The 22,482-nt window shown below is 58.1% G+C and overlaps 4 protein-coding genes across 4 annotated transcripts; 3 read left to right on the forward strand and 1 right to left on the reverse strand.

The window, feature by feature from the left end:
* Positions 1–979: 979 nt before the first annotated feature.
* BESB_025240 (SAG-related sequence SRS37B) lies at positions 980–2,032 on the forward strand (the record flags this gene model as incomplete). Its single annotated transcript, XM_029361212.1, has 1 exon — positions 980–2,032. The coding sequence occupies one exon, from the start codon at positions 980–982 to the stop codon at positions 2,030–2,032; it is 1,053 nt and encodes a 350-aa protein (XP_029215567.1).
* A 4,772-nt stretch (positions 2,033–6,804) lies between these two features.
* BESB_025250 (SAG-related sequence SRS37A) lies at positions 6,805–7,830 on the forward strand (the record flags this gene model as incomplete). Its single annotated transcript, XM_029361213.1, has 1 exon — positions 6,805–7,830. The coding sequence occupies one exon, from the start codon at positions 6,805–6,807 to the stop codon at positions 7,828–7,830; it is 1,026 nt and encodes a 341-aa protein (XP_029215568.1).
* A 1,203-nt stretch (positions 7,831–9,033) lies between these two features.
* BESB_025260 (SAG-related sequence) lies at positions 9,034–10,632 on the forward strand (the record flags this gene model as incomplete). Its single annotated transcript, XM_029361214.1, has 2 exons — positions 9,034–9,139; positions 10,037–10,632. The coding sequence occupies 2 exons, from the start codon at positions 9,034–9,036 to the stop codon at positions 10,630–10,632; spliced, it is 702 nt and encodes a 233-aa protein (XP_029215569.1).
* A 2,752-nt stretch (positions 10,633–13,384) lies between these two features.
* Positions 13,385–21,527, reverse strand: BESB_025270 (uncharacterized protein; the record flags this gene model as incomplete). The annotated part of the gene is made up of 2 exons (XM_029361215.1): positions 13,385–16,645; positions 16,962–21,527. 2 exons carry the CDS (start codon positions 21,525–21,527, stop codon positions 13,385–13,387), a joined length of 7,827 nt encoding a protein of 2,608 aa, XP_029215570.1.
* Between the last annotated feature and the right edge of the window lie 955 nt (positions 21,528–22,482).

Raw genomic sequence — 22,482 nt, forward strand, 5'->3', positions numbered from 1 at the left:
AGACATTCTCTGTTCACCTGCGTCTTTTTGGTGTTCATGTGACTATGTAAGTGTGGGAAGCCATGAACATTTATGTGGTTTCTCTGCATACAAGTCACCAAGCGACGCCACCTACACATGCGGCCGTCTGCCTCTCATCTACCTGCCATGGTTTACAATATGTTCACCCAGTTACTGGCTATTCCTACAAGTAGCCATACGCACGCCGAATTTGTATAAATATGACCCCCTTTTGCATAATAATCATACCTAAGACGACATGGCCGCTCTGCAATAGTGTAGGCATCGCCCCACCGGCGGCCAGCACAGGCATGCTGTACAACTCATGTCATGCCTTCTGATATGAAAAGCCGTTGCCGGTAGGCTATCCCCCCCCTCTACAGGCTCAATGCGCTGTCGCGAGAACACTGCCCACACAGCATACTTGTGTCTGGCATCAGGGGCAATGAGAGGAACCGCACATGCATGACAAATCCATTTGCGCCCTTCGCTTTTCCAAACTTTTGAAGACTTACTCATCCGCGAAGGGGGCTGCGATGTCTCTGCTGGATATTAGCCATTCGTCGCAGTCAGCGCAGCACTCGAGCAGACATTTCGTCGGGGCTTCGAGGGTGGTGCGTGCATGCACCCCAATGTGGCTTTTTAGAAGCGGGGCCGGGACAGACGCTATCTGATTCTGGAAAATGTCTCAGCACAGCAGATAGAGTCGCTCATGGCACGTCGAGGCGCTTGGTGAGAGGCCGATGCGTCCTATCACTTTTCAAAGTCGGCCTGATATTATCAGGTGCGTAGCTGCTGGGCACGAGCATGAGAGAGTATCTGGCTCATGCGCATCCTCTCCAGAGTAGGTTCTTGCGCTGCGAAAGTAAGCCAACCTAGGAAGACTAGACTCAATACTCTCCTCCCCCTCACCCACAAGCACGTGGGACAGAGGAGCTCCGCAGCGCAGATTGGACCTAAGCACTGTTGCATTAGCAGAATGTTGACCGGCCTTTTTCGGATGTTACTCTTTGTCAGCGCTGGCGGGGCTCTCTCCCTCGCTTGGGCGCTGATGCCAACGGCAGCAGATGGCGTCGGTGGAGCGGGGCCACAGGCATGCACGACCCCCGAGGGCGTCACCGTTGAGTTTCCAGAAAATGAAGAAGCGGTGAAGTTCAGGTGTGGCACCGATCACACATTCATTGACCCTGAAAATCCCCTATACGTGTACGAAGTGATAGAAGATACCGAACTCATTACCCAACATCTGGTTACCGGAGCCAGTGCTTTGAATGAGGAGAGAGAAGAAGGCCCGGCTCCACTGGAGCCTGCTCAACGGCTGCTTACGCATTTGTACGAAAACGCCGAATTAACCGGTCCTGAAGACGAATCAAATGGCAAACTCTACACCCTTAGAATACCCATCGCCTCTCGCAACGTTCCGCGAAAGCTAAAGTACATTTGCACACAAAGGAGGCCAAAACACTCAGAGGACCTTGTGATGGCGTGTCCAGTTACGATAACGGTTCCTGCAAAAAAGCCGGACGAACCAGACCCTTTGCCCGACCACGAAGATGGCGGAGACCAGGGAGGTGATGTAGTCAAGTGCAAACAAGGAGAGAAGCATGAGGCACTCGTTTCACGCGAAGAGCAGGTGGTACGCTTCCAGTGTGGAGCAGAGGTGAACTCTCTGCTGCCGCCAGAAAAACTCAGCGTCTTTGACAATGAAAACGGCGAATGCAAAAAGCCAGCTGACCTCTCCGGCCTCGTTCCCAAAGCCACACGTTCGGAAGCTGAAAATGGAATCTACACTGTAACGTTTCCGCAGCTACCGACGACCAAACAGGCCCTCTGCTACAAATGCACTGCAGCTTCTTCCTTGTCCTTCCGAGCTAGTGACTGTGAGATCAAAATCACTGTGTCCCCTCGGGCAAGTACCTCGACTCCGGAGCCGACCACCTCGAGCACAGTGTCAAAGCTACGACCAACCGACAGCAAGACGATTACTGGAACTTTCGTCGCTAGCGTTTTGGGTGTTGCCCTGGTTGCCTGAAAGCCCGGGGAGTGAATCGGTGAGAAACGTGTTGTTAGCTAGCCGGGTCAGAGGCAAGGCCGATACATCGTCAAATCGTTTTGTATCCTGAGTCAGCAGTACGCTGCGCGTTTTACGGGGTCCACATGATCCTAACCTGTCCAACTCTAGAGAGAAAGACACTCAGGCCAGGTGATTGATACGCCGTACTCTTCAACGTCACGAAACTTAACCATGCCAGTGCGTCCCTGTTCACGCGCGTTTTGCCGCCTCCAGATCTGCCTGCCCTCGGCTTTACGTCCACACGAAAGGCACTACTAGTATTCTGGATTGCCACCCACTAGCAGACAACGGTTTGTCCACACCTTTCGTGCCATTAAAAGAGCTGGGCTTTGCATCGCATAGTTTCACGTTAGTCCCCAGCACCTGAGACATTCCTCCATTTATTTAAACGCCGGCGACTCCGGAAGCACTTCTTCCCCTGTGTCCTGTCTCGCTTCGCACGACCGCGGTTATTAGTGCTGTCGGCGAGGGCACTGACGTGTGGACCCGACACCATCATCGCGTGTGTCCCATTTGTGCTCGTGCTCGACGGTACAGAGACTTAGTCTAGTTCATAGCCTAGTTCATGTCGGTGCCGAAGTACCTGCACGTGCATTTGTGTCGTGCCTCGTATGCTACAATGTGGGAAGCAGTTTGACAAAACGGTTTCACTTCCGTATACCTGCCGTCGAGGCGTTTGCCACACGTCCCAGAACTGTGGTAGACTTGCGGGGGCGGTGTGAGAGACGACTGGCGGTTGGCTTCACAATGGTGTCGACATATGCGGTTGGAAGCACCCGTATGTCTCAGTGCCACCCTCCGCTATACTTTGACGTCACTAAGCTCAATGCAAGAAGAGGTCCTCCGTTTCAGTCGCGGTTGCCACGCTCTCGTGCTCGGGACCCCGAAACGAGAACAAAGGGCGAAAGGAGTCACCGCCTGATGACGTGTGTAATTTCGTGTGCAGAGCTGCTGGAGAAAAGCAGAAACCAATGCTGACCGGCATTTGACGTGATGATTTGATTCTTGGGGCTTGGCGGTTGTTTCTTGGAGCAACCGCGTGCACATGAACTATGCTTGCCAGAAGCGGGGGCCCACGACTCACGTCGACGAGTTTCACAGTGTTTGCGGCCACAGAGGATGTATTAGCTCTTTTGATGCGTTTGCGCGTCTATTAAGAGATCCATAAGTTCAATCAGATACACAGTTAGTGGAAGGACGAAACCGTCGCGTAGCAAGCGGGTATGAAGACAGATTGAGAGGTGGGACAGAGACGGTTTTAGAAGTCGGTTTTCCGTGCTGCTCGGACACGTCTGCACCTCGCCAGATCTGTCCTTGCTCACAAGCGCGTGAGATTGAGCTGGTTCACAACGCTATACCTGCAGAAACATTGCCGGTTTTTCCAAAGCGTTACTCGTCGTCGGCGCTGGCGCCGCTGTTTCCCCCGCCTGGGCGCCAACGCCAGTGGCAGCGGAGGCACTCAAGGGAGAGGAAGTACAGACTTGCAACGAGGCCAGGGGGATTCCCATTGTGTTTCCAGAGAACACAGACACAGCACAATTCAGCTGTAACCCCGAGCTAAAATTTATTGATCCCAAACGTCCTGAGTAGGTGTATGAAGTTACAGGCTTAGAAGCTTTTACCCATCCGTCGGCCCCTCGAGCAGGTGCTTTCATTTCAGAGCACACTCAACACTCCGGTTAAATCTCCCTCTACGGAGAGGAAACTGAGCTACATTTGCAGAAGAGAAGAACCAGAAATTAAACGAGATATTGTGAATGAATGCCAAGTTACGATAACCGTTACCGCAAAAGCAGATGAGGAACCAGGCGCTCCACCCGACCACGGAGATGCGGAACAAGAGGAAAGCGGTGTGGAAAAGTGCGCAGCAGGGGAAAAGCACGACAGGGTTGTGCCAAAAGAGACTCAGACAGTGCATATACAGTGTGAAGAAGGCGTCACGTCGCTGACTACGAAAGATACGCTTAAAGTCTTTGACGACGAAAATGGTCAATGCAACCAGCGAGATGACCTGTCCGCCCTCGTTTGCGAAGCAACGCGTTCCGGAGCGGATGAAAAAGGAGTGTACACCGTTTCGTTCCCGTGGCTTCCGTCTTCGAAGAAGGTCCTTTGCTACAACTGCCCCAATACTTCGGCGTCGTTCCATACAAACGATTGCGAGATCCGTATTGAGGTTCTCGCCAAGACTGGCACTTCTACATCGAACCCGACCACATGGTGCGCCGCTGCGGGCCTTTAAGAGATTCTCACCCATGGATCACCTGGAATCGTCATGGCTGGCGCCGCAGGATTATCTTTTCTTGGTTGACGGAACAAGGCATCCGTATACGAAAAAGTTCTGGGTATCTCTGGAGAGCGACAGTCGAAAGCAGAGCTCAGCTTCGAATTCGTTTTGAGACTGTCACCAGCAAAGCTTTGGCGCTACTCTACTCTCCCTGCAGGGGTCTACAGGCTGTCTGAACAATGATTCTTATCCGACACCGAGCGAAACGCATGGCGTATTTTCACGTAGGTTTCCACCGGATCTTCACTGGAGCCGTTCCCAATCCAGAGCCCTCGTTCGTGCGTGCAGTGCTTTCTGTTTTCCTTGTCGTGCCATCACGAATCCCGACAAGACCCACGCAGATAAGGCTCAGCGATTTCGTACCAGTCTATACGCTGATGCTGCCTTGCCCTTCACTATGCCACTGCACACGGGTGTTAAGATGAGGTACACAGCGAGGAAGGCCAGTTTGCGTGTAATCACCTGGCCTACAGAAGGGCGCGGGCCGATACCTAGACATTATATGAAACAGACGAATGAAGGAGGCATCTGTGTAGCATCTCTCCCCTCGTCCCCCCCACCGCTGCCCCTGCCAGTTTAGCTGCGCTTGTTAGACAGAACACGCTGGGGCCAATGTATGATATACGTCCAAAGAACTAAACGTATCTCGAAGCAGCCCTCCTCACGCCAGGCTCATTAGTGAAACACGGGCGTCGTTCACCAAAACTGGAGATATAAAGCTATAAGACGTGGTACGCGATCGACGTCTATTCTATGTGACGATGTACCAGATGCACTGCAAATCCATCTTGAACAAGGGATGACTAACTGGAGGATACGTGGAGATTCACTTCCGCGACGGTGACCCAAGGTCATAACGGATATCGTAGAGGGAGGGACGCTCTGTTTGTGTCTCACCGGAGATTGCCAATAATGTGGGTCGCTGCCACCTTCGATGTAAGGGAGAGTCGTTACTAAGTAGGAAGGCTCTGCCAGTCCGGTCGGAAGCTCCCCAGTTCTGATGTCAAGAATAGTGGACATTAACTTGCTACTATCGGAAACGAATTACACATGAATTGTCATCTGTCTTCACTTCTATTTGGCATATCGCAAATAGGAGAGAGGGGAAGTGAAGCGAGCTCAGTTCGTTGTTTTTCCAGGGTCAGAGAGAGCCGCCTCGGGAATGGACTGATTTGTCCGGGTGTCGAGGCCCCTTGTGCAGCCGTATACCGGTGGACATGCCAGGCGTACAGAGGCCACTATTTGCTGCAAGACTTAGCATTATACCTGTTTTCGTGTGAACCACTGGGGTCGGCAAAGGCGGACCGATGCCTCGCGCCTGGCTGGCTGCTCCGCCCACGGAAAAGCCAGGTTTCAGTCCCCACGCTACGACAGCGAAGGCTTACTAAGGCATTGCATGACCTTTGCTCGGTAAAAAAGTGCGTGCGAGTGAATACCGGCATCAACTGGCGTTTAGGAGAGAGGGGAGGAGGGTGCGGGGAGACTCTTCCTGTGCCAGTATGCTGTGGGTGGGTAATGCTCCCCTGCTGACACATGCGTCTCCGCAACAGCCGGGTCCAGCCGTCTCGCCGGCACTACCGGAATTCGAAAGCCTCGGAAGTGACGAAGGGATAGTCGTACTGACTTTCCCTCCCCAATTCTATGCCACTATCCGCGCCGACCGTCTCTGTGCGCTGGGTCGCCGCATAACGAATCCTAGTTCGCGAAGTTTTAACGCTCCAGGCCTGCTGCAGCCCCTTCTCCGTTCGGAGAAGCAAAACTAACGAATACAGTCGGGCTCAAACGGGCTCATCCTGTGGGGAAAGGAAAGCCAGTACGCAGGTGTGATCGTGCGCGAAATGGCAATGCGCTTCAATTGCAAGACACACGCAGCATACCCGAAGTACACTTCCCATCGCCATCATGCCATGATATGAAGCCTGGAGACCTATTTCCTCGCTGTCCTATCAGTCACACGCCTACTCACGTTTATCATCATGTACAAAGCAATAAAACACTGACTGCCTGCGGAAATACACGTTTGAGCAACAAACCCGGCGACATCAGGTGCCGCCACCACTATAAGGCCAGCCATGTACGCGGGGGTTCACAGACAAGCACGCGGCGTCTTTCAGCCGAATCACGAAAAGCGGTCACACAGCACGCGACGACAACCTGCGCAAGAGATAGGACCCGGCCACAAAGAGTTTGTATTTCAGTGTGAACCAACTCACTGCCCACCTGAGATGCGTTTTGTTGCTCCTTTGAAACTGCATGCTGTCGCATGCATGGAAAGATGCTGTAGTGCATTGAGTGTTGCCGAGAAAACTGTCACTTCTGTCGGGAATGAACATTCCGGTCCGTGGCAAGTGCGATCCGATCTCTTTCCTTCCCCCCAGCCATTGACCAATCAACATCAACGGAACGCAGTAAAACAACTTCTACTCGGATAGGCCGCTCGAACAAAATGAGAGGTCTAAAAAGAGTATTTTTGGCTGGCGGGGCTGGCGTCACACTCATGCTGTCTGGTGAAACCGCCACACTCGGAGTGACTGACGATGGTCACTTGACCATACCCACGTGCAATGACCATGGCCTCCAAATAGATTTTCCCGCAGCGGGGACGGCTGCCCAGTTCCGTTGCGGCGCTGAGCTCACGAGTATCGACCCGCAGGAAAACACACATGTATACGATGTGACTGAAGAGTCTTCTGCTGCAGTTAGTGGACAACTCGCTGGTTCAATTCCCCCAGATATTGTAGAAAATAGTCTTCTCAGAAAGCCTCTCAATGACTTGTACAAGGACGCTACCTTCAAAGGCACCCCGCAGCCGGACGGAAATACGTATCTTCTTGATATTCCGGACGAGTCGCGCATTCATGCAAAAATATTGATGTACATTTGTAAAAGATCCGACACCTTCCGTGGCGGCGTGGAAAGGTGCCCAGTGCTGATCAGTGTGCCCAAGAAGGGCGAAACACCAATCCCCCCTGAATCCGACACTGGCGGCGGAGAACAACAACAAGAGGATGCGATCGCATGCCGACCCGGAGGGAAACACCAAGTGACAATTTCGACAGAAAAGCAAGACGTACGATTCAAGTGTGGGCCACCCACAAACTCATTGAGCCCCGCTCAATCAGTTAGAGTCTTTGACAACGAGAACGACAAATGCAATCAGCAAGCTGATCTCTCCACCATCGTTCCCGAAGCAAAGCGTTCCGAAGCTGATGAAAATGGAGTGTACACTGTTTCGTTCCCTCGATTTCCGTCTTCGAAGAAATCCCTCTGCTACAAGTGCGTAAGCACCTCCGGCGGGCTGTCGTTTCCTACAACCGACTGCGAGGTCCGTATTGCTGTACCCGGCAGTACAATAACATCCACGTTGAACCCCACGACATCGGGGGAAGAAAACCATCTTCCAACTGTCGTTGTCAGCATTGCAGCAAATGCAGTGATCGCTGGCGTCGCAGGAATGTCTTGTCTTGCTTGAGAGACAGACAGAGGAATCCTTTCCACGCAAGTCTACCGTGTTGTGTCTCCTCTGCCATTACTCCGTTCCACTGCACTAAGGGAGCAAGTGGAGACGCGCGTTCGTCCCTGTCCGTAAATATCGGGTTCCGTTGGCTTGCAGTTCATCAGAATGCCCCCGGAGAGAGCTCTACTGCGTACACAAGCATCACGCTTGTCGCGCTTGTCTCGGCGTCGAGGCGGTAGCTATTCCTCGCACCTCGTTGTTTGCTGCTGTATCTCTGACTTCCGTGTTGTATGCCTGCGGAAATCCAAGTGTCGGATGAACCCTTGACCGTGCTTGGCGGAAACATGGCGACACTATCATGTATCGAGGCTTATCCCCATGTGCCGTTCTCTAAAGAAGCCCCCTTGTCGACAGTGTGGATCGACTGCTCATCTAGGATTCATTCAGACCGCTGCCATATCGTAATTGATGCTGGCCCACAAGGCTTTGTTCGCACCGAGTTGGCAAGCTGATCGCCGGTACCCACGTTTAATCGGCCGAATTGGGGTGCCTCACTTGTCTACTACGATGGAGGAAGAAAACAGCCAATATCACTTGGGGTTGCGACCGTGGAGAGGCAGCTGACGCACCTCCGCAAACCACTGTCAAACTGCCTAGCTGCAGGATTCCGTTTCACGTATGTGCTGCCCAGTTGTATATAGGGAAGGGGAGGGGGCTCGAGAGGGGGGGAAGACTATTACGTCACGGGTCAATTAGTCCTTCACTGAATACATTCGAACCTTTCTTCTTAGTTCCTTAACGGCTTCCACGTGGAGTCAAAGGCCTACCCGTGAGGTGCTCGCGTCGACGATGCGATTCCCGTTCCACTACCGCACAGGCCGCCGCAAGCCTGGCAGTTGTGACCAGCCTTTGGTGCTAACGAATGTGAATCTGCCTGGGCGGATAGCATGCCCTTAAACACCGTCTCGCCCTCAACACGTGCCTGCTCCTTCGATAATCAGGCACGCCGGAGACAGGAAGCTTCCCACCCGCGACACCGGATATCATTACGAGGCCCTGTGAATTTCCATGCGACGGATGCAGCCAAAATAACGGCTTATTACTAGGGAAATCCAGGTAGTAGACCGGCTACCACACTCCGACCATAAAACACCCGGATGAGTCATAGATTCGAAATAGATGCCTTCCGCTGCCCATTGCTTAAGTGGCGGTTGACTCATGACGCCTACTGCGCAGACAGGCAAGCCAAGGCATCTGCAAATGAGGAAGGAAGCGCGGTACACGACGCTCGAGAAGCCGTCGGCAACTTTCTCCGTTCTAGGAGGTAGGAATGACCAGCGCCTTGGTTCGGAATGGCGATGACGTTGCAAGAAACTCTGCGTTGACCACAAGGACGCGCACACGTGTTCATGTCCCTGCAATTGATTTTCAAGGGGCGCAAGCTCGAGAGGGGGGTACGCTTCCGCGCAGGATGCGAGTCTCACAGCTAGCACAGCCACAGGTCGGGTTCTGCGGATGAAAACGACCATTCTTCTGGGTCCTGTACTCTCCCGTTGCTCAAAAACGTAAAATAATGCCAACCAAACGGTAGTGACATTCGAAAACAAGCTATTTTTCCGAATCCCATTCCTCATCCTTGTCAAGAGCCTCTTGCCCCGATATTCTCATCGCGCCACTGTGCCCCCCTTGTCTTGCTGGAAACTCATAAAGATTTATAGAGCAGGCGCAGACCGTACGATTGCGTGCATGCAACATCTGACTGAGAAAACATGGGCGGTTTACCAAGGATGTTGCTTGCTCTTGACGCGGGTGTCATCATTTCCTCTCCTGCGGTGTTCACGACAGCAGCAGCCACAACTGCGGCGTCGAACATACCGACATGAAACGATGCTGATGGCATTCAAGTTCCTTGTCCACCGGATGGGACTGAAATGAAATTCAAATGCGGCCCCAAACTCACGTTCCCTGACCCCAAAGATGACAGAGAAGTGTACGATGTAACTGCAGAAGTTTCACGCCCATCTCCCGTTGGGCAAAACAACAGGCAGCCCGTTTTGGATGAGACCGGAGAAACCGCTGCTCCCGGCGCGCAGTTGCTACACAAAATCTACACGCAACACACACTCTTGTTTCGAAAACCGATGGCAACGTGTACCTCCTCAAAATACTATCCGCCTCTCGCACAAAGGCCAAAAGCTGAAGTATATTTGTACATCGACAGAAAGACAGAGGAATATGGTGACGGAGTGCCCTGTGACGATCACCGTTCCGGAAAAGACATCTCCGGCCCCGGGTCCTGGAGCCGGAGAGCCGCAGCCAGAAAGCGTGGTTGAATGCACCGTGGGGGAAGGAAAAGACCAGCAAGTCACTGTTTCCGCGAAGATTCAGATTGTGCACATCAAATGCAACCCGGACACGGCTTCGTCGAAGCCCGCCGAAGCACTCCAGGTTTTCAACAACGCCGACGGTACATGCAGCCAGCAACGCGATCTCTCTGCTCTGGCTCCCAACGGTACGCGCTCGCAGAAATCCGACAAGAGCGTGTACACGGTGGCTTTCCCGCAGCTCCCTTCTGCAGCAAAGTCGCTCGGTTGCAGGCGCGAATCTGCTAGGCAAACAGGCACCTCGGAGACCCAGAAATGCCGCACTGTTAGTGACGTGTTGGCAGAAACACATACATCCGCGGCGGAGCCGCCGACCTCTGATGCCGCCTCTCGACGGTCAGGAGCGTATAGCTGGGCAGCGGCTGGCGTGCTGGTCAGCGCTACAACGGCTGCTCGTCTTGCGTGGAAGGCTCCGCCGAGAGTGCCTCACTGACAGTTGGCAGGCGCTGAGGCGTAGAGCGCTAGATGCACATGGAGGATCTGCAAAGTGAGCCGCACCCGTCACCTGCCAGCTGTATGGCTGACACAGACTGCTGGCCTCTACTGGAAACACTGCCCCAGGGTGGGCTGGCTGAAAACAGCGGCGGCGTCTGCAAGAGTTTTGTTCCGATTCAACCACTTGTTCCTGTTGGCCGTTTCCACGTCTTCTGTCCTACAAAGCTCCTCCATGATCTACTGTTTGGACACTCCCAGACCGTGATGAGACTCTTGAGAAGTGAACAAAACCAGAGCTCCGGGGACGTGCGGGAAAGAGGCAGAAGAAACTGGCACAAGTAACAGCTTTTAAAATGTTAGGATTCATCAAGTTAGCTGTCGTGTATTCAGAAACATCGCGTGACTACCCTGCAACTGCGCCGCTGCGCTGTACGAGTCATGCGCCGCTGGAACTAAACACAGAGCCTGCTGGGAGGCCGAGGAGGCTAACTCTATAGTATTTTCTCCGCCCCCCCCTCTATCGTCCAAACGCGCGTCCTTTCCGCACAGCGCAGGCCGCGGAGCTTCTCGCAGACGGAAAGCTTCCGCTCGAACCTCTGAGCAAGCTATTTGTTTCTGCAACTATGTGCTGCTAGCCTGCCGATCATGGAAGCTGACGCCGCTTTGTGGCAGCGTTGATCTATCGTCGCACTTAGTGTATTGCCAGCATAAATTTAGCAATGCTCCACCTGGCGCACTCCAGTCGGAGAGGCAAGCAGTGATTTCTGTACTGCCGAGAGGCTCGCTGAGGTGCGAAGTAGCAAGCAAAAAAGTATTCAGACGTCCGCAGCAAGTCTGTGCAAACGCAGACCTCGTCACACGCCAGACCGCCCACGGCTTTGCACCGAGGACTCTATATTCAAGGTGATTCCGCAGCTACCGACAACTTCATCGCTCTTCTGCTGGTCACACTGCGCGAGTGCATTCCGCGTTGAGATGCGCCGCGCAACGGCACATCCATCCCGCATAACAAACGCATAAACGCTACAACCCTGCCAGGCTTTACACGCCGCGGGCCTTCACTCCTGGCAGCTAGATGCACGCGAGGGCAGCCCAGAAAATTTCCCCATCCTCCCGAGGCGACACATGAAAACCAAGGGTTCCTACTCACCTTTCCCGTGGCCCCGGGAGAGATCATGAAGATGAACATAAATCTCATATCCCTCGGCAACTCCGTCCGCCGGATTCAACTACGTCCGTTGAGCTGCCGATTTTTTTCACGCGAAGCGGCATGTAGCGCCAAGATACACTACACAATGCCATCTTCGATCATTTCTCCGCATTCTAGAAATAACATGGGAGTGACTTCTCGCTGTCCGTAGTCGCAAGGGGCGCAGCCAGCCGTTTCCAATCGTCTGCTCCCATCAGCCGTATTTGACAAGAGACGAAACGGAAAATCCGCCTGAGAAACGATTCAAAGCAGCGCATGAAAGTGGTAAAACTCGGAAGGGATTGCGGCCCAGCCCTTGACGCTCTGCTGCCGGCGAAAGCTCCGTGGCGGCGGACATCGGGCAACCGACGAGACATGAAAGCTATTCTCTCATAAAATGCCAAGCAAAAACAAAGGAACACGCTTCAGAAACAGGCAGCGGAGCGAAGGGTCACAGGCCGCGGACGCTCACGCAACCAGTTTCGCCACGACTTCCAAGCAAGCGCAGACATGCGCAGGAATGTTGAAAAGTAAAGAGCTAATCCCGTGTGATGAACTGCGCTGCGACTGAGGCGGCATACTAGACCCCACCTTTGGCATCCGCAGCGGAAGGTAGAGCTGCACTTCTCTCGCCACATCAGCGCAGCTCAGCACGTACCCAGCCTCCAAAACTATCTTGAGGCTAGCAGCCAAATGCTCCCACCCTGAATGGTTCAGAACGCAGAAAATCAAGGAAACACAAAAACCCCCGGAGAGAATGGACACAGAGAATCTCTTCACACCGTCCACAAAGAGACACACTCCCTAAGGCGGCGCCACGAGCGTCACGCTGTCTCCTTGACACACGCATCACTTTACAGGCACGTCTCAACGCAAAAACAGATGAAATGGGCGCAGACGCGGGCGCGTCGTGAGGCTCGATGTATCGGGGGAGGGCGAATGGCTTCTACTACCACTTCTTCTGAGACGAGAAGGCAGCAGTGTCCATCTCCACATGCACACACGGACGCACGCGCGACCCGTCTGGTAGATACACGAATACGAAGCACACCGGTCTTTCCCGCTGCCTCTAAGCTCGCAAAGGCTGTCTCCTCCGAGATAAATACACATTTTCGCCGCGCTCACGAGCTGGGGGCTGACATCAACACACTCCACGCGTGAAGTTTGCTGCGCCGGTACAAAACGCTTTGACGCAGCGGCCTCAAACGAATGCCAAATTCTTGAGAAGCGAAGGCCCGCAAGGCGACCCCAGTCAGGAGCTACCACGGTTTCTGTGAACACTATGGCGGGGGAAGGGGGGCCCTGCAGATGCCCACGGATCAAAGGACTGCATTTTCCGCAATAGCTCCAACAGATATCCACGAATCTGTAAACATATATATACACGCCTACGCAGGGACTGTCCTTCCTGGTTTAGACCTCCCCCGAGCAGACAAATGAACAGACGACGGCGCGTAGGGCTGCCCCAGTAGCTATCCGCTTCTAATGGCAGAGCGTCATCCCTCACATGCCTAGGCCCCCACACATCTTCGAGTCGCGCGCTGCTGTCTCCTCTTCGTCGTCAATGCGCGCGACACTCGGCGCTTCGGCGTTTCTTGGGCGCCCGCGGAGAAGCCAAAATGCTATCGTCACCCGATTCTCTCTGTGCCTGCTGCGCCGCCACAGGTTTCAGCGCATGGACTGTGGCCGTCGCGTGTGAGGTCTTTGAGGGAATCTCGTCTCGCTCAAGTTTGGCTCCTGCAGCTACAACGCCTTCGGCGTGCGCTTCTCGCTGCAAATCAAACTCGCCTCCGCGCTCCTCTTGCGCAGCGGGTCTCTCCGCGGAGGCCTTGCTGCCCTCGCCCGTCAGCGACAAGCGCCTCCGGGTCGGAGCTACAGGCAACGCGCCGGCCTCGAGGAGAGAGCGCTTCAGCAGGAGTTCTTTCGCCGCATGAACCAAGCCCAGACGCAGGAAGTAGGATCGCCACAGCGGGCACGGAGCGCCCGCGACCGGGTTTCTCAAAATGCCCTCCATGCACGCCGGCAGCGACGGTATGCAGGAGAAAGCCTCGAGCATCCCATGGGCTCCAGCGGCCTCGAAGAAGGCGAACGCAAAATGGTCCCTTCTCGGAGACCCACCGCGAGACAGGAGGGGCGGAGTGTCTAAACCGGTGCCTCTGTCGCCACGCTGATTCGCCTTCAACGGACACGCTGAGAAGGCGCGCGAATAGTCCTGAGTCAGCCCGCCGCACGGGGTTGTCGCTGTCTCCACCAGAGTTCGCAAAGTCGAACTCCGAACTTCTCCGCGCTCAGCCCGACCTGACGCAGCATTCCACACGCGCGTCCCACTCGCAGCACCTCCGCCGAGCCCCGAAGAAGCTGTCGCCTCGAAAGGCGTTTTGAAATCGCGCTTTCCAGGTTCAAGCGCAAGGACTTCGTCCGCAGAGTTCTCTCTCTCGAGCAGCCACAGCATCAGAGCGCGCTCTTCCTCCTCTTTCGCCGCCAAGCACTTTTTTCGAAACTCGTCCAGCTTGCGGCGGAGGAAGCTGCACAGCATTCGGAGCTCCTTCATCTCGGTTTGTTCCCGATGCTCCCCGCGCGTCTTCTTCCGCGCGGGCAGTGCCGGGAGAAACGAGCAGAGGTAGGCGTCCACCACGGCGCTTGCCCTCTCCGCCTCGCCGCGGCGCCGCATTTCCTCAGCCGGAAGCTCGTGCGTCCTGCTGCAGAGAATCTCCCACAGCCGCAGGACGCCGTCGACGAGGTCCTCGACTCTGGCGGTTGTGCGCTCCGCCCTGAAAAGCGACGCGACGAGAGAGATGGCGACCTCTGTGACTGCCTCCGCAGGCGCTTGCCACAGAGCGTGGGGGCCAGACCCCGCAGCTTCCTCGCTGCCTTCCGCGCCGCCCGCCCCGCTGTTTTTCGCGCGCGCGTCGTGGTCACCGGCGCGCCCCTCGAGGTCTGCCGCCTCCTCAGGCGCCCGGGCGCGGAAGAGACGCGGCGGCGGCGGCGCCTGTCCCTGCTGCTCAGGAAAAGACCCGTCGCGCGCGTCTGCCGGCAGGCGCACGAAGACCTGGGGCCACGTCTCCTCGTGGAGCTGCTTGATCAGCGCGTTGGCACGCGCCGGCGACGTGCGGGGATCCCCCAGTTCGCGTAGCTTCTGCAGCTGCTGGAGGCGCAGGAGCTGGGTGCTGAGGAGGCAGACGTAGCGGACGTGGACGAGCCGGTCGCCCGCAGCGAGGCGCGAACGCTCAGCGCCCCGATCATTCGCAAGCAGGAACTCCTGGAGCAGCGCGTGCTCCAGGAAGCGCGCATGCTGCCAGAGGCGCGCGACGTGCTCCGCAGCGCCCCCGTACAGTCGCTGCATCTGAGCGAACTCTTCGGGAGACGTTTCCGCGTCGCGATGCAAGCAGTCGAGAGCCGCTTGCCGCGACAGCCGCAGCAACGGCGCGTTCAGGCGACTCAGCAGCTGAATCACGCGCAGCTCCTGCGCCTCCAGCTCCGCCATCAGCCACGCCCTCGCCTCGCGGTACCGCGTTCCTGCGTCGCACTCCGCACTCACTGGAAACGAGTGGAGTTCCCACCAGCAATCAAACAGATCCAAGCCCGGCGCAATGTCCCGGTCGAGCTCCTTGTCAATCGCCGACGCAGAAAACGCGCCGCCTGCGCCGTCGCCACCGTCCTGAGCACCCCCTCGCCTCTCCTCGGCTGCGCGGCGACCCCATTCCCACCCGCCTCTCCCTCTTCGCTGCGCCGCCGCACCCAAGCTAGCCGCAGAGACCCTCTCCGCTGGCCCCCGGTGTCTCTGTCGGGCGGCGCCGGCCTCTGCGCGAGGCACATGCCAGCCAGCTCCTCCGGCGAGACCAGCGAGTCCGCAAGGCCAGCCCCTGTTCACAAGCGACCCGCGAGCACCTAGCCACGCGCCCCTCGGGTCTCCGACCCCTGGCGCGACACAGCCTTGCTGCTGAACGCGCAGAAATTGAACGTTCCAGCTCGTGACCTCCTTTTTGGCCTCCCCGCCAGCGTGTGTCACCGCGCGGACACAAGGCCAGACAAGCGGGGCTGTGTCGCCGTACTCGAAGACGCGCGGATTCTTCTTCTCTGGGCTAGCGAGGAAGCAGATCGGCTCCGAGGGCGACTGCGAAAATACCCACAACGGCGCGGGAGCGTCCCGAGGCTGCGCGCCGACTCGCTCGGCGGACACCCCAGAGGCCACGTCCTCTTCGACAGCAAGCAGTCCGCCGGCAGAGGAGGACGCGCAGACAGAGGAGGACTCGGAGAGGTGCGACGGAACTGAAGCAACAGGCGACTCCCCCTTCGCTTTGACTCTGCATTGAAGGCGGGCGTCGAGCAAGTCATGGAAGGCCCGCTCCTCTAGCGAGGCCTCTTCGCCTTTTTTGGCAACCGCGCACGTCCCCTCCAGGGAAAGAAAAGCACCCAGGCGCTGGACAATCGCTGCCCGCGCAGCATGGCGGCAGCGCAGAGGCCGAGGCGCCTCGAGGGCTTCCCACTTGAGACTGTCGCACCCGCCTTCGCCAAAAAAGCCCTCACTGATCCTGCTGGGCTCCGACGCGCCTGTGTGCATGCTCTCCTCGTCTTCGGCGCCACGAGGGCCGCGTGATGCATCGCATCTCCTCTCCGCCGAAACCCCGGTCTTTCGCTCGCTCGTCCCGAGTGCGCAGGAGCCTTCTCTGCGAGTTCCAGCCCCGCCGGCCAGCTGCTGGTGACTTGCGGCTGCGTCTTCGTCATCGCTGTCAGCGGAGTCCTCATCCGAGTCAAAGAGAAAGGCTTCTGCTTCCCCCCGGAGTTTCGCTTCCCACGCCTCCTGGCCTTCCTTGTCTGCAAGCTGCGCGCGAGCAAGAGAAGTCACACAGGCCCAACAGGCAAACACATCTCCACAAAGATCATGCCGCTTCACACGCCGCTGCCCGTCCGCAAGCAGCGCCCCTCCTGCACCAGGTCCTACACTGACGCGTGCATATATACATCAATACATATATAGAAGTGGATATGGCTATGCGCAAAATGCTTGAGAACGGATGCGCCGCGTAGACTGACGCACATTCGTGAGGAAATACGCATACACGCTTGTGTAAGCGCAGGGGAGAGGCTGCGCCATGCACTCGGCGTTCGAGAGAGCGTGGAGGCTTCGCGGTTCCTACCTGAATGAGCGGGTTCGTTTGCAGCTGCAGGATCTCAGACTGAATTTTTAACTGCTGGACGGCAGGCGGGGCGTTCGCCTCGAGGAGCTGCGGCAGCAAGCTTCGATCGCCGCACGTGTAGCAGAGAGGCGAGAGACATGGAAGCTCCAGCACGCCACCGAGGCCTGTTTCTTGCCTGAGGGGCGCTTCAGTCACTTGCATTTCCACGCCTGCGTCCTGGTCGTCCCCCTCAAACGCGGGCTGCCCGTAGCGCACATGAAACCGCATCCACTTCTCGTCGAGCGAAGCTGCCAGCGCCTCTCGGCTGTCTCCGCGTTCCAGCGTCCGCACGCTCGTGTCGTTAGCTTCCTTCGTTCCGCGCGCAAGGCTTCCCTTCTGTTGGACGCCGCGAGTCGCTCCATTTCCACGCTTCTGCTCGGCCGGCGTCGCGTGCGGCAGTGGAGAGGCGCGACCTCCGAGCCTCGTTTTTCTCTCCGCGTAGAGGGCGCTCTGGCGTTCCTTGTTCCTCAGGCGACGCGTCGCAGCCGCGTCGTCGGGTGCATTGAGCGGCGTTCGCGCGCCCGGCTCGCTGTGGAGGTCCTCCATTCTGCCTAACGTGGAGATCTCCTTGATGACTGCATTCACTCTCTCGGCTGCAGGCCTCGCTGCCGCGCCGGCCGCGCCAGCCAGCGTCCGCCGCGCTCGAGCGCTCCTGCGGCTGACCCGACTGAGCGGAGAGGCTTCCGTGCCCCATGCGTCCAGCGACACCGCAGACGCTCGCTGCCTCTGCTTCTCCCAATTTCTGCAGACGCGGACTTCCAGAAGCGTGCGCTGCAGCAGGCTCAGCGCGTCGCGGCGGCTGGTCAGCGGCTCCTCCGCCACCGCCCTCGTCTCCGCCGGCTGCTGCTGCTCCACGCGGACCAGAAGAATCCGCAGAAGCAGATTCACGAGAAACCTCGCCAGCCTCTCGACGCCGTGGGAGCAGACGAAGGACTCAAGCGACCGCAGCGACGCGTGGGCTTTCTTCGCGCCCCTGGCGGCGCCGGCCGCGCGCCCTGTCCTCTCCTCTGGCGCCTGCTCGCGCGAGGAGACAGCCGGCGGCAGTCGGCATGCACACGCGGCCGCGGGCCGCAGAAGAAGGAGGTCGCTCAGCTGCTCAAAGGAGAGCGCGCCAGCCTCGAGGAGCTGATCGAGGCCGAACGCCGCGAAGAGGCGACGGAGAAGAAGCAGCTGCTGCTGGGGCAGGGGCGAGAGGGGGAGAGGAAACCCGCGAATGGACGGCATGTTCTCTACGCTTGTGCGTGAACAACCCCTGTCTGCGACGTCTCTCTGCGAGCCTGCCTCCTGCGTGAAGACGTCTGCGCAACATTTCCGGCAGCACGCGAGGGGGGTGACGACAGAGAAGGAGCTCATCGACGCAGCCGTTCTCTCCTCGCTGCCGGATTCGGACGGAGCCGGGCTGCGCGTCTCTTCTCCGCCTTCTGCATTGTTGTCGGTCTTCCCACGCCCAGCCTGCCCACAGGTCTCTTCGGCTCCCACCTCGCTCGGAGCCCCGGCGCTCACTTCTGCACAGAGGTGCGCAACCGAGTGCAGGAGTGTGAAGGCGACCCTCGGGAGGACGCCTGCGAGGACGCACCGACTGAAGAACTTCTCGGTGCGGCTGAGTGCCATGCCGCGGAGGAAAAGTGCCCTCATCACTTGCGCGCGCTCCATGTCCATCCAGGTCTCCGCGTTCCCCCTCGACCCAACCGCCATCAGCGCCCCGCCCGTTCCCCCATCTTCGTCGTCTCTGCCGCGACTGGCTTCCGCCGCGTCTACGCGCCCAGGTGCCTGCGCATGCGGTAGCGAGCCGCCCTTACCGCGTCGGCTGCCCTGCAGGCCGCACCGGTTCGCGTCGTCAGCGGGCACCTCCTCGCCAGCCTCTGGCGTGTCTCTCTTTGTCCTGCCGCAGAGGCCTCGCGCGCCGAAAGACGAGGACGCAGCCGCAGAAAAAGGCGCCTGAGGTTTCTCTGAGACCGCCCCGGGCCCCCACGAGGGACGGCCCGCGGCGTCGCCCAGGAGATGCGGCGGCGGCGAGACGAACGCGAGACAGTTTTCTCTAACGTAGATGAACGCGACATGGCTCTCCGCGCTCCCCGCCATGCGCATGCAAAGCCGCTGGACGAGGCGCGCTTTCAGGCCGTAAGTCGAGACCAGAGAGGAATGGAAGGAGACGTAGACGACGGGGGACTTGGAGCGATTGAAGACCGAGCAGAGGCGGAAAAGCACGCGCGGCGGCATCGCCAAATCGAACGAAAAAATATGTGAGACGCCGTCGAACGTCGCGAACAAAGAGGCATCTGCACACTTGAATCCCACGTTACACGGATACGCCAAACCTGCAGGAGTCAGCGAAAAGGGCAACGACGGGGCACACGTCCTCTCAGCCTCGCGGCCGCTGTCAGCTGATGTAAAACGCGCCACAGACGACGACAGCGATGCACGCGCAGCTTCCTGCTTCGCCGCGTTTCTCTCTTCGCCTTCTTCGCGTGCGCGTTTCTCACGCGTGTTGCGTTCCTTCGCCGCCTCCGGCTTCCTCGCTCCTGGCGTCGAGCCGGCACGCCCTCCCCCCTCGCCGTCGTCGTCGAGGGCAGCTGGCGGGGAGTTCACGTTCGCGACGGAGAAGAGCAAGTCTTCCTCTGTGACGCCGACCCGCGCGCGGAGCGTCTCGCGCAGCGCCTGCGAGGCGAGCGGCTCAAGCGGCGCCAGAAAGTCTTCGTGGCCTCCCGCGCCTTCCTCTCCCTCCTGCTCTCTCTGTCTCTCGCGAAGGGCGTTGAGAGAGGAACCGGAAGATCGCTCACGAGACGCGGCGGCGAGGCGCAGCGCGCGCACTTTGAGTCGGCCGAGGAGATCATGCATCCCCAGCGAGGCCAACAGTCGCTCGTCGAGGAGTTTGAGGTGATTGTTGCATGCGATGGCGTACACGTTGCTGTCGACTTCCACGCCGAGCGACGCCACGCAGCCCACGGCACTCGCGGCGAGGAACGAAGGCACTCCGCTGCCGCTCCCAATATCCAAAAACACTGAAGCGGGCGAGAGGCCATACCGTTCTTGCAGGAGGCGAAAGAGCGTGAGCAGCGACGCGCAGCAGTTCTCCCCGTACGCACCCTCGTCAGAGCCAGTCAACTTCATCAAGCTCCGCCGCTGCAGGCGCCGCACACTCGAAAACAACGCGGGATTCGCGACCGCCTGCGGCACGACCCTCACAGGACAAAACTCAGAAGCACCTGAGTCGCGAGAAGGAGGCGGGCTCGGAGACGCGCCGTCTTCTGCGGCGGCTCGGATGGCGGCTGAAGCAGGCAAGGACCCGCGAGACGAAGGGGGGGAGAAGTCCTCTTCTGGAGCCGCTTCAGGCGCCAGCAAGCCCGACCCCTGCTTGACGCTCGGCGACGTCGCTGTGCCGAAAGACACACTACCCCTCGAGGCCACCGTAGAAGGCGACGCAGGCGCGTCTGCGCCTGTAACCTTCAGCTGCCAGTCCCGTGCCGACGCCCTAGGCGTTCCGGAAGAAGAATCAAACGCCGAACAACGCTCCGTCATCTCCTCTCGCGCTGCTCCATGGGTTGCGGCGGCATTTACGCTCCGCGGCAACCGCTCCAGTGGCAACCCCTGGCGCGCCGCCGGCATGCCCGTGGGCTTGCTCGCTTTTCCCGCCTTGCGTGCTTCTGCACAGCGCGCCTCCAAACCGCATGATCGCCCTCGCATATCGGCAGCCGGAGGAGAAGCCAGAGCCTGCTCATCGCAGCACTGCAGAGACGCTGCCGCCGGAGCCCCGTGTCTCCCGGGGGCGGGGCTTGCCTCGTAGGCGTCTTTTCCAGTTTGGCGGTCGGCGCCGGCGAACACACCTTTGCAGAGCTTCCGACTCCGCGCCGCGCCGCTCTCCTCCTCGCTGCACCTCCTCTTCGACTTGACCTCCTTCTCGAGTGCCGCTCCGCTCTCGGCCTCGAGTGCGCTGCTGCCTGCGCCGGCGCATGAAACGAGGCTCCGCAGCACGGAATCAGGAAACAGTGCGGGCTTCGCGGAGACCTGCGCGCCGCATTCTGACAGGAAAAGGGACTCTGCAGAGTCGGGCGCATGCGTGCCCAGCGCTGGCTGTCGCCCGGCATCTGGCCTCTCAGAGGCGTGGCTGGACAGTCTTAGTTCTTCGGTGGATGCTGACAGGGCGCCAGGAGGAGGAAGAGGAGGCTGCGGGGCCGCGGAGGCGCTCAGGCGCACAACAGCCGCAGACGGGCTCGCGTCTGCCCCCTCGCCTTGCCCGAGGTCCTCGGCGAGGGACACGGGCGAGTCCGCCGCGCAGCCTCTCCCGCCCAACAACAGGAGGCAGGCGAGATCGAGTGCGTCCTTCTCTGCGGTGCCGCAGGCGGAATTCACACCCCTCTGGAGCTGCTCGTCTCCCGTAAGCAGCGCAGTGGCATTCACTAATCGCGTCAAAACCTCCGCCGACAACGGAGAGATGCCGGCGGCACTCAGATCCATGTTCGCGACAGGCGTCGTCGCCGAGTCTGGCCCCCCGAGCCCCGAAGCACCTCCCTCCTTCATCATCTCCATCTTTCCTCGCGCGCGCAAATCACGAACCCCGCATAGACTCGCACGGGAAAGGTGCGGGTTCACATTCTCCTCTTGCTGCGCTGTTGCGCGTTCGCTCGCCTCCTCCGCCCCTTGCTAGATAGACAGCAAGCCGCGGGCCTGGTCCTCGGGAGGAAGGCGATGCACGCGAGGGGGGGCGAATAACCACAAATACGACCTGTGGAGGATTTCCTCACGATTCTGTACAGACAGCAACGAAGTGCAAGGCCAAAAAGCAGTCTTCCTCACTCTCTAGTCATAACACCGTTCCCTCTTGACCTTCTGGGGTTCTGTGTGCCCTGGGTATGCAGGCGGCACAGATGGAGCGTAGCCCTGAAACTCGCTTACTTGAGCAAGCAGGACACGCAAAAGAGGGGCGAAACGGGAAAATCACGCCACACGGAAACCGTGTTCCGAAGAAAAAAAAAACCGACGGGGCAACCCCAGCGGCGCACCAGGTGGCAACACTCCAAGGCTCCAGTCTGGCGGATGGTAGCTTAGCACAGAATACCTCAGAAAATTAGACAAACGCGCTTCACACACGTGATGGTCTGCCGCAATGAGCAGATCCACCTGCACATGCTTAGAAGTAACGCGGAATGCAAACGTGTAGGGGCACGCGGAGACCTCGAAATGAGTTTTAGGCGTTCACTTCCCGCTCCCAGCGGACTTGAGAGAAAAACGCGGAACGCGTTTGACGCAATCGCGTGGCGAGCGAAATAGCCGCCTCTAAGGAAAACCGTATAGAGCGGCAAACCACCAGCATTCCGGTCAAACCGGAAGATGCATGGCTCGCCTAGTTCCGGATGTCTGATTTGACAAAAGTTAGTGAACGCGAGGACTAAGGACTTATGTCCGACCCAGAAATACGGGGACTTTCCGCCCGTCTCTGAGAACAGCGGTGAAAAGCGGGCAGCCCCTGAAACGGCCAAAAGTG

The sequence above is a fragment of the Besnoitia besnoiti genome (genome assembly GCF_002563875.1).
Source record: "Besnoitia besnoiti strain Bb-Ger1 chromosome Unknown contig00014, whole genome shotgun sequence".
NCBI classification, from domain to species: domain Eukaryota; phylum Apicomplexa; class Conoidasida; order Eucoccidiorida; family Sarcocystidae; genus Besnoitia; species Besnoitia besnoiti.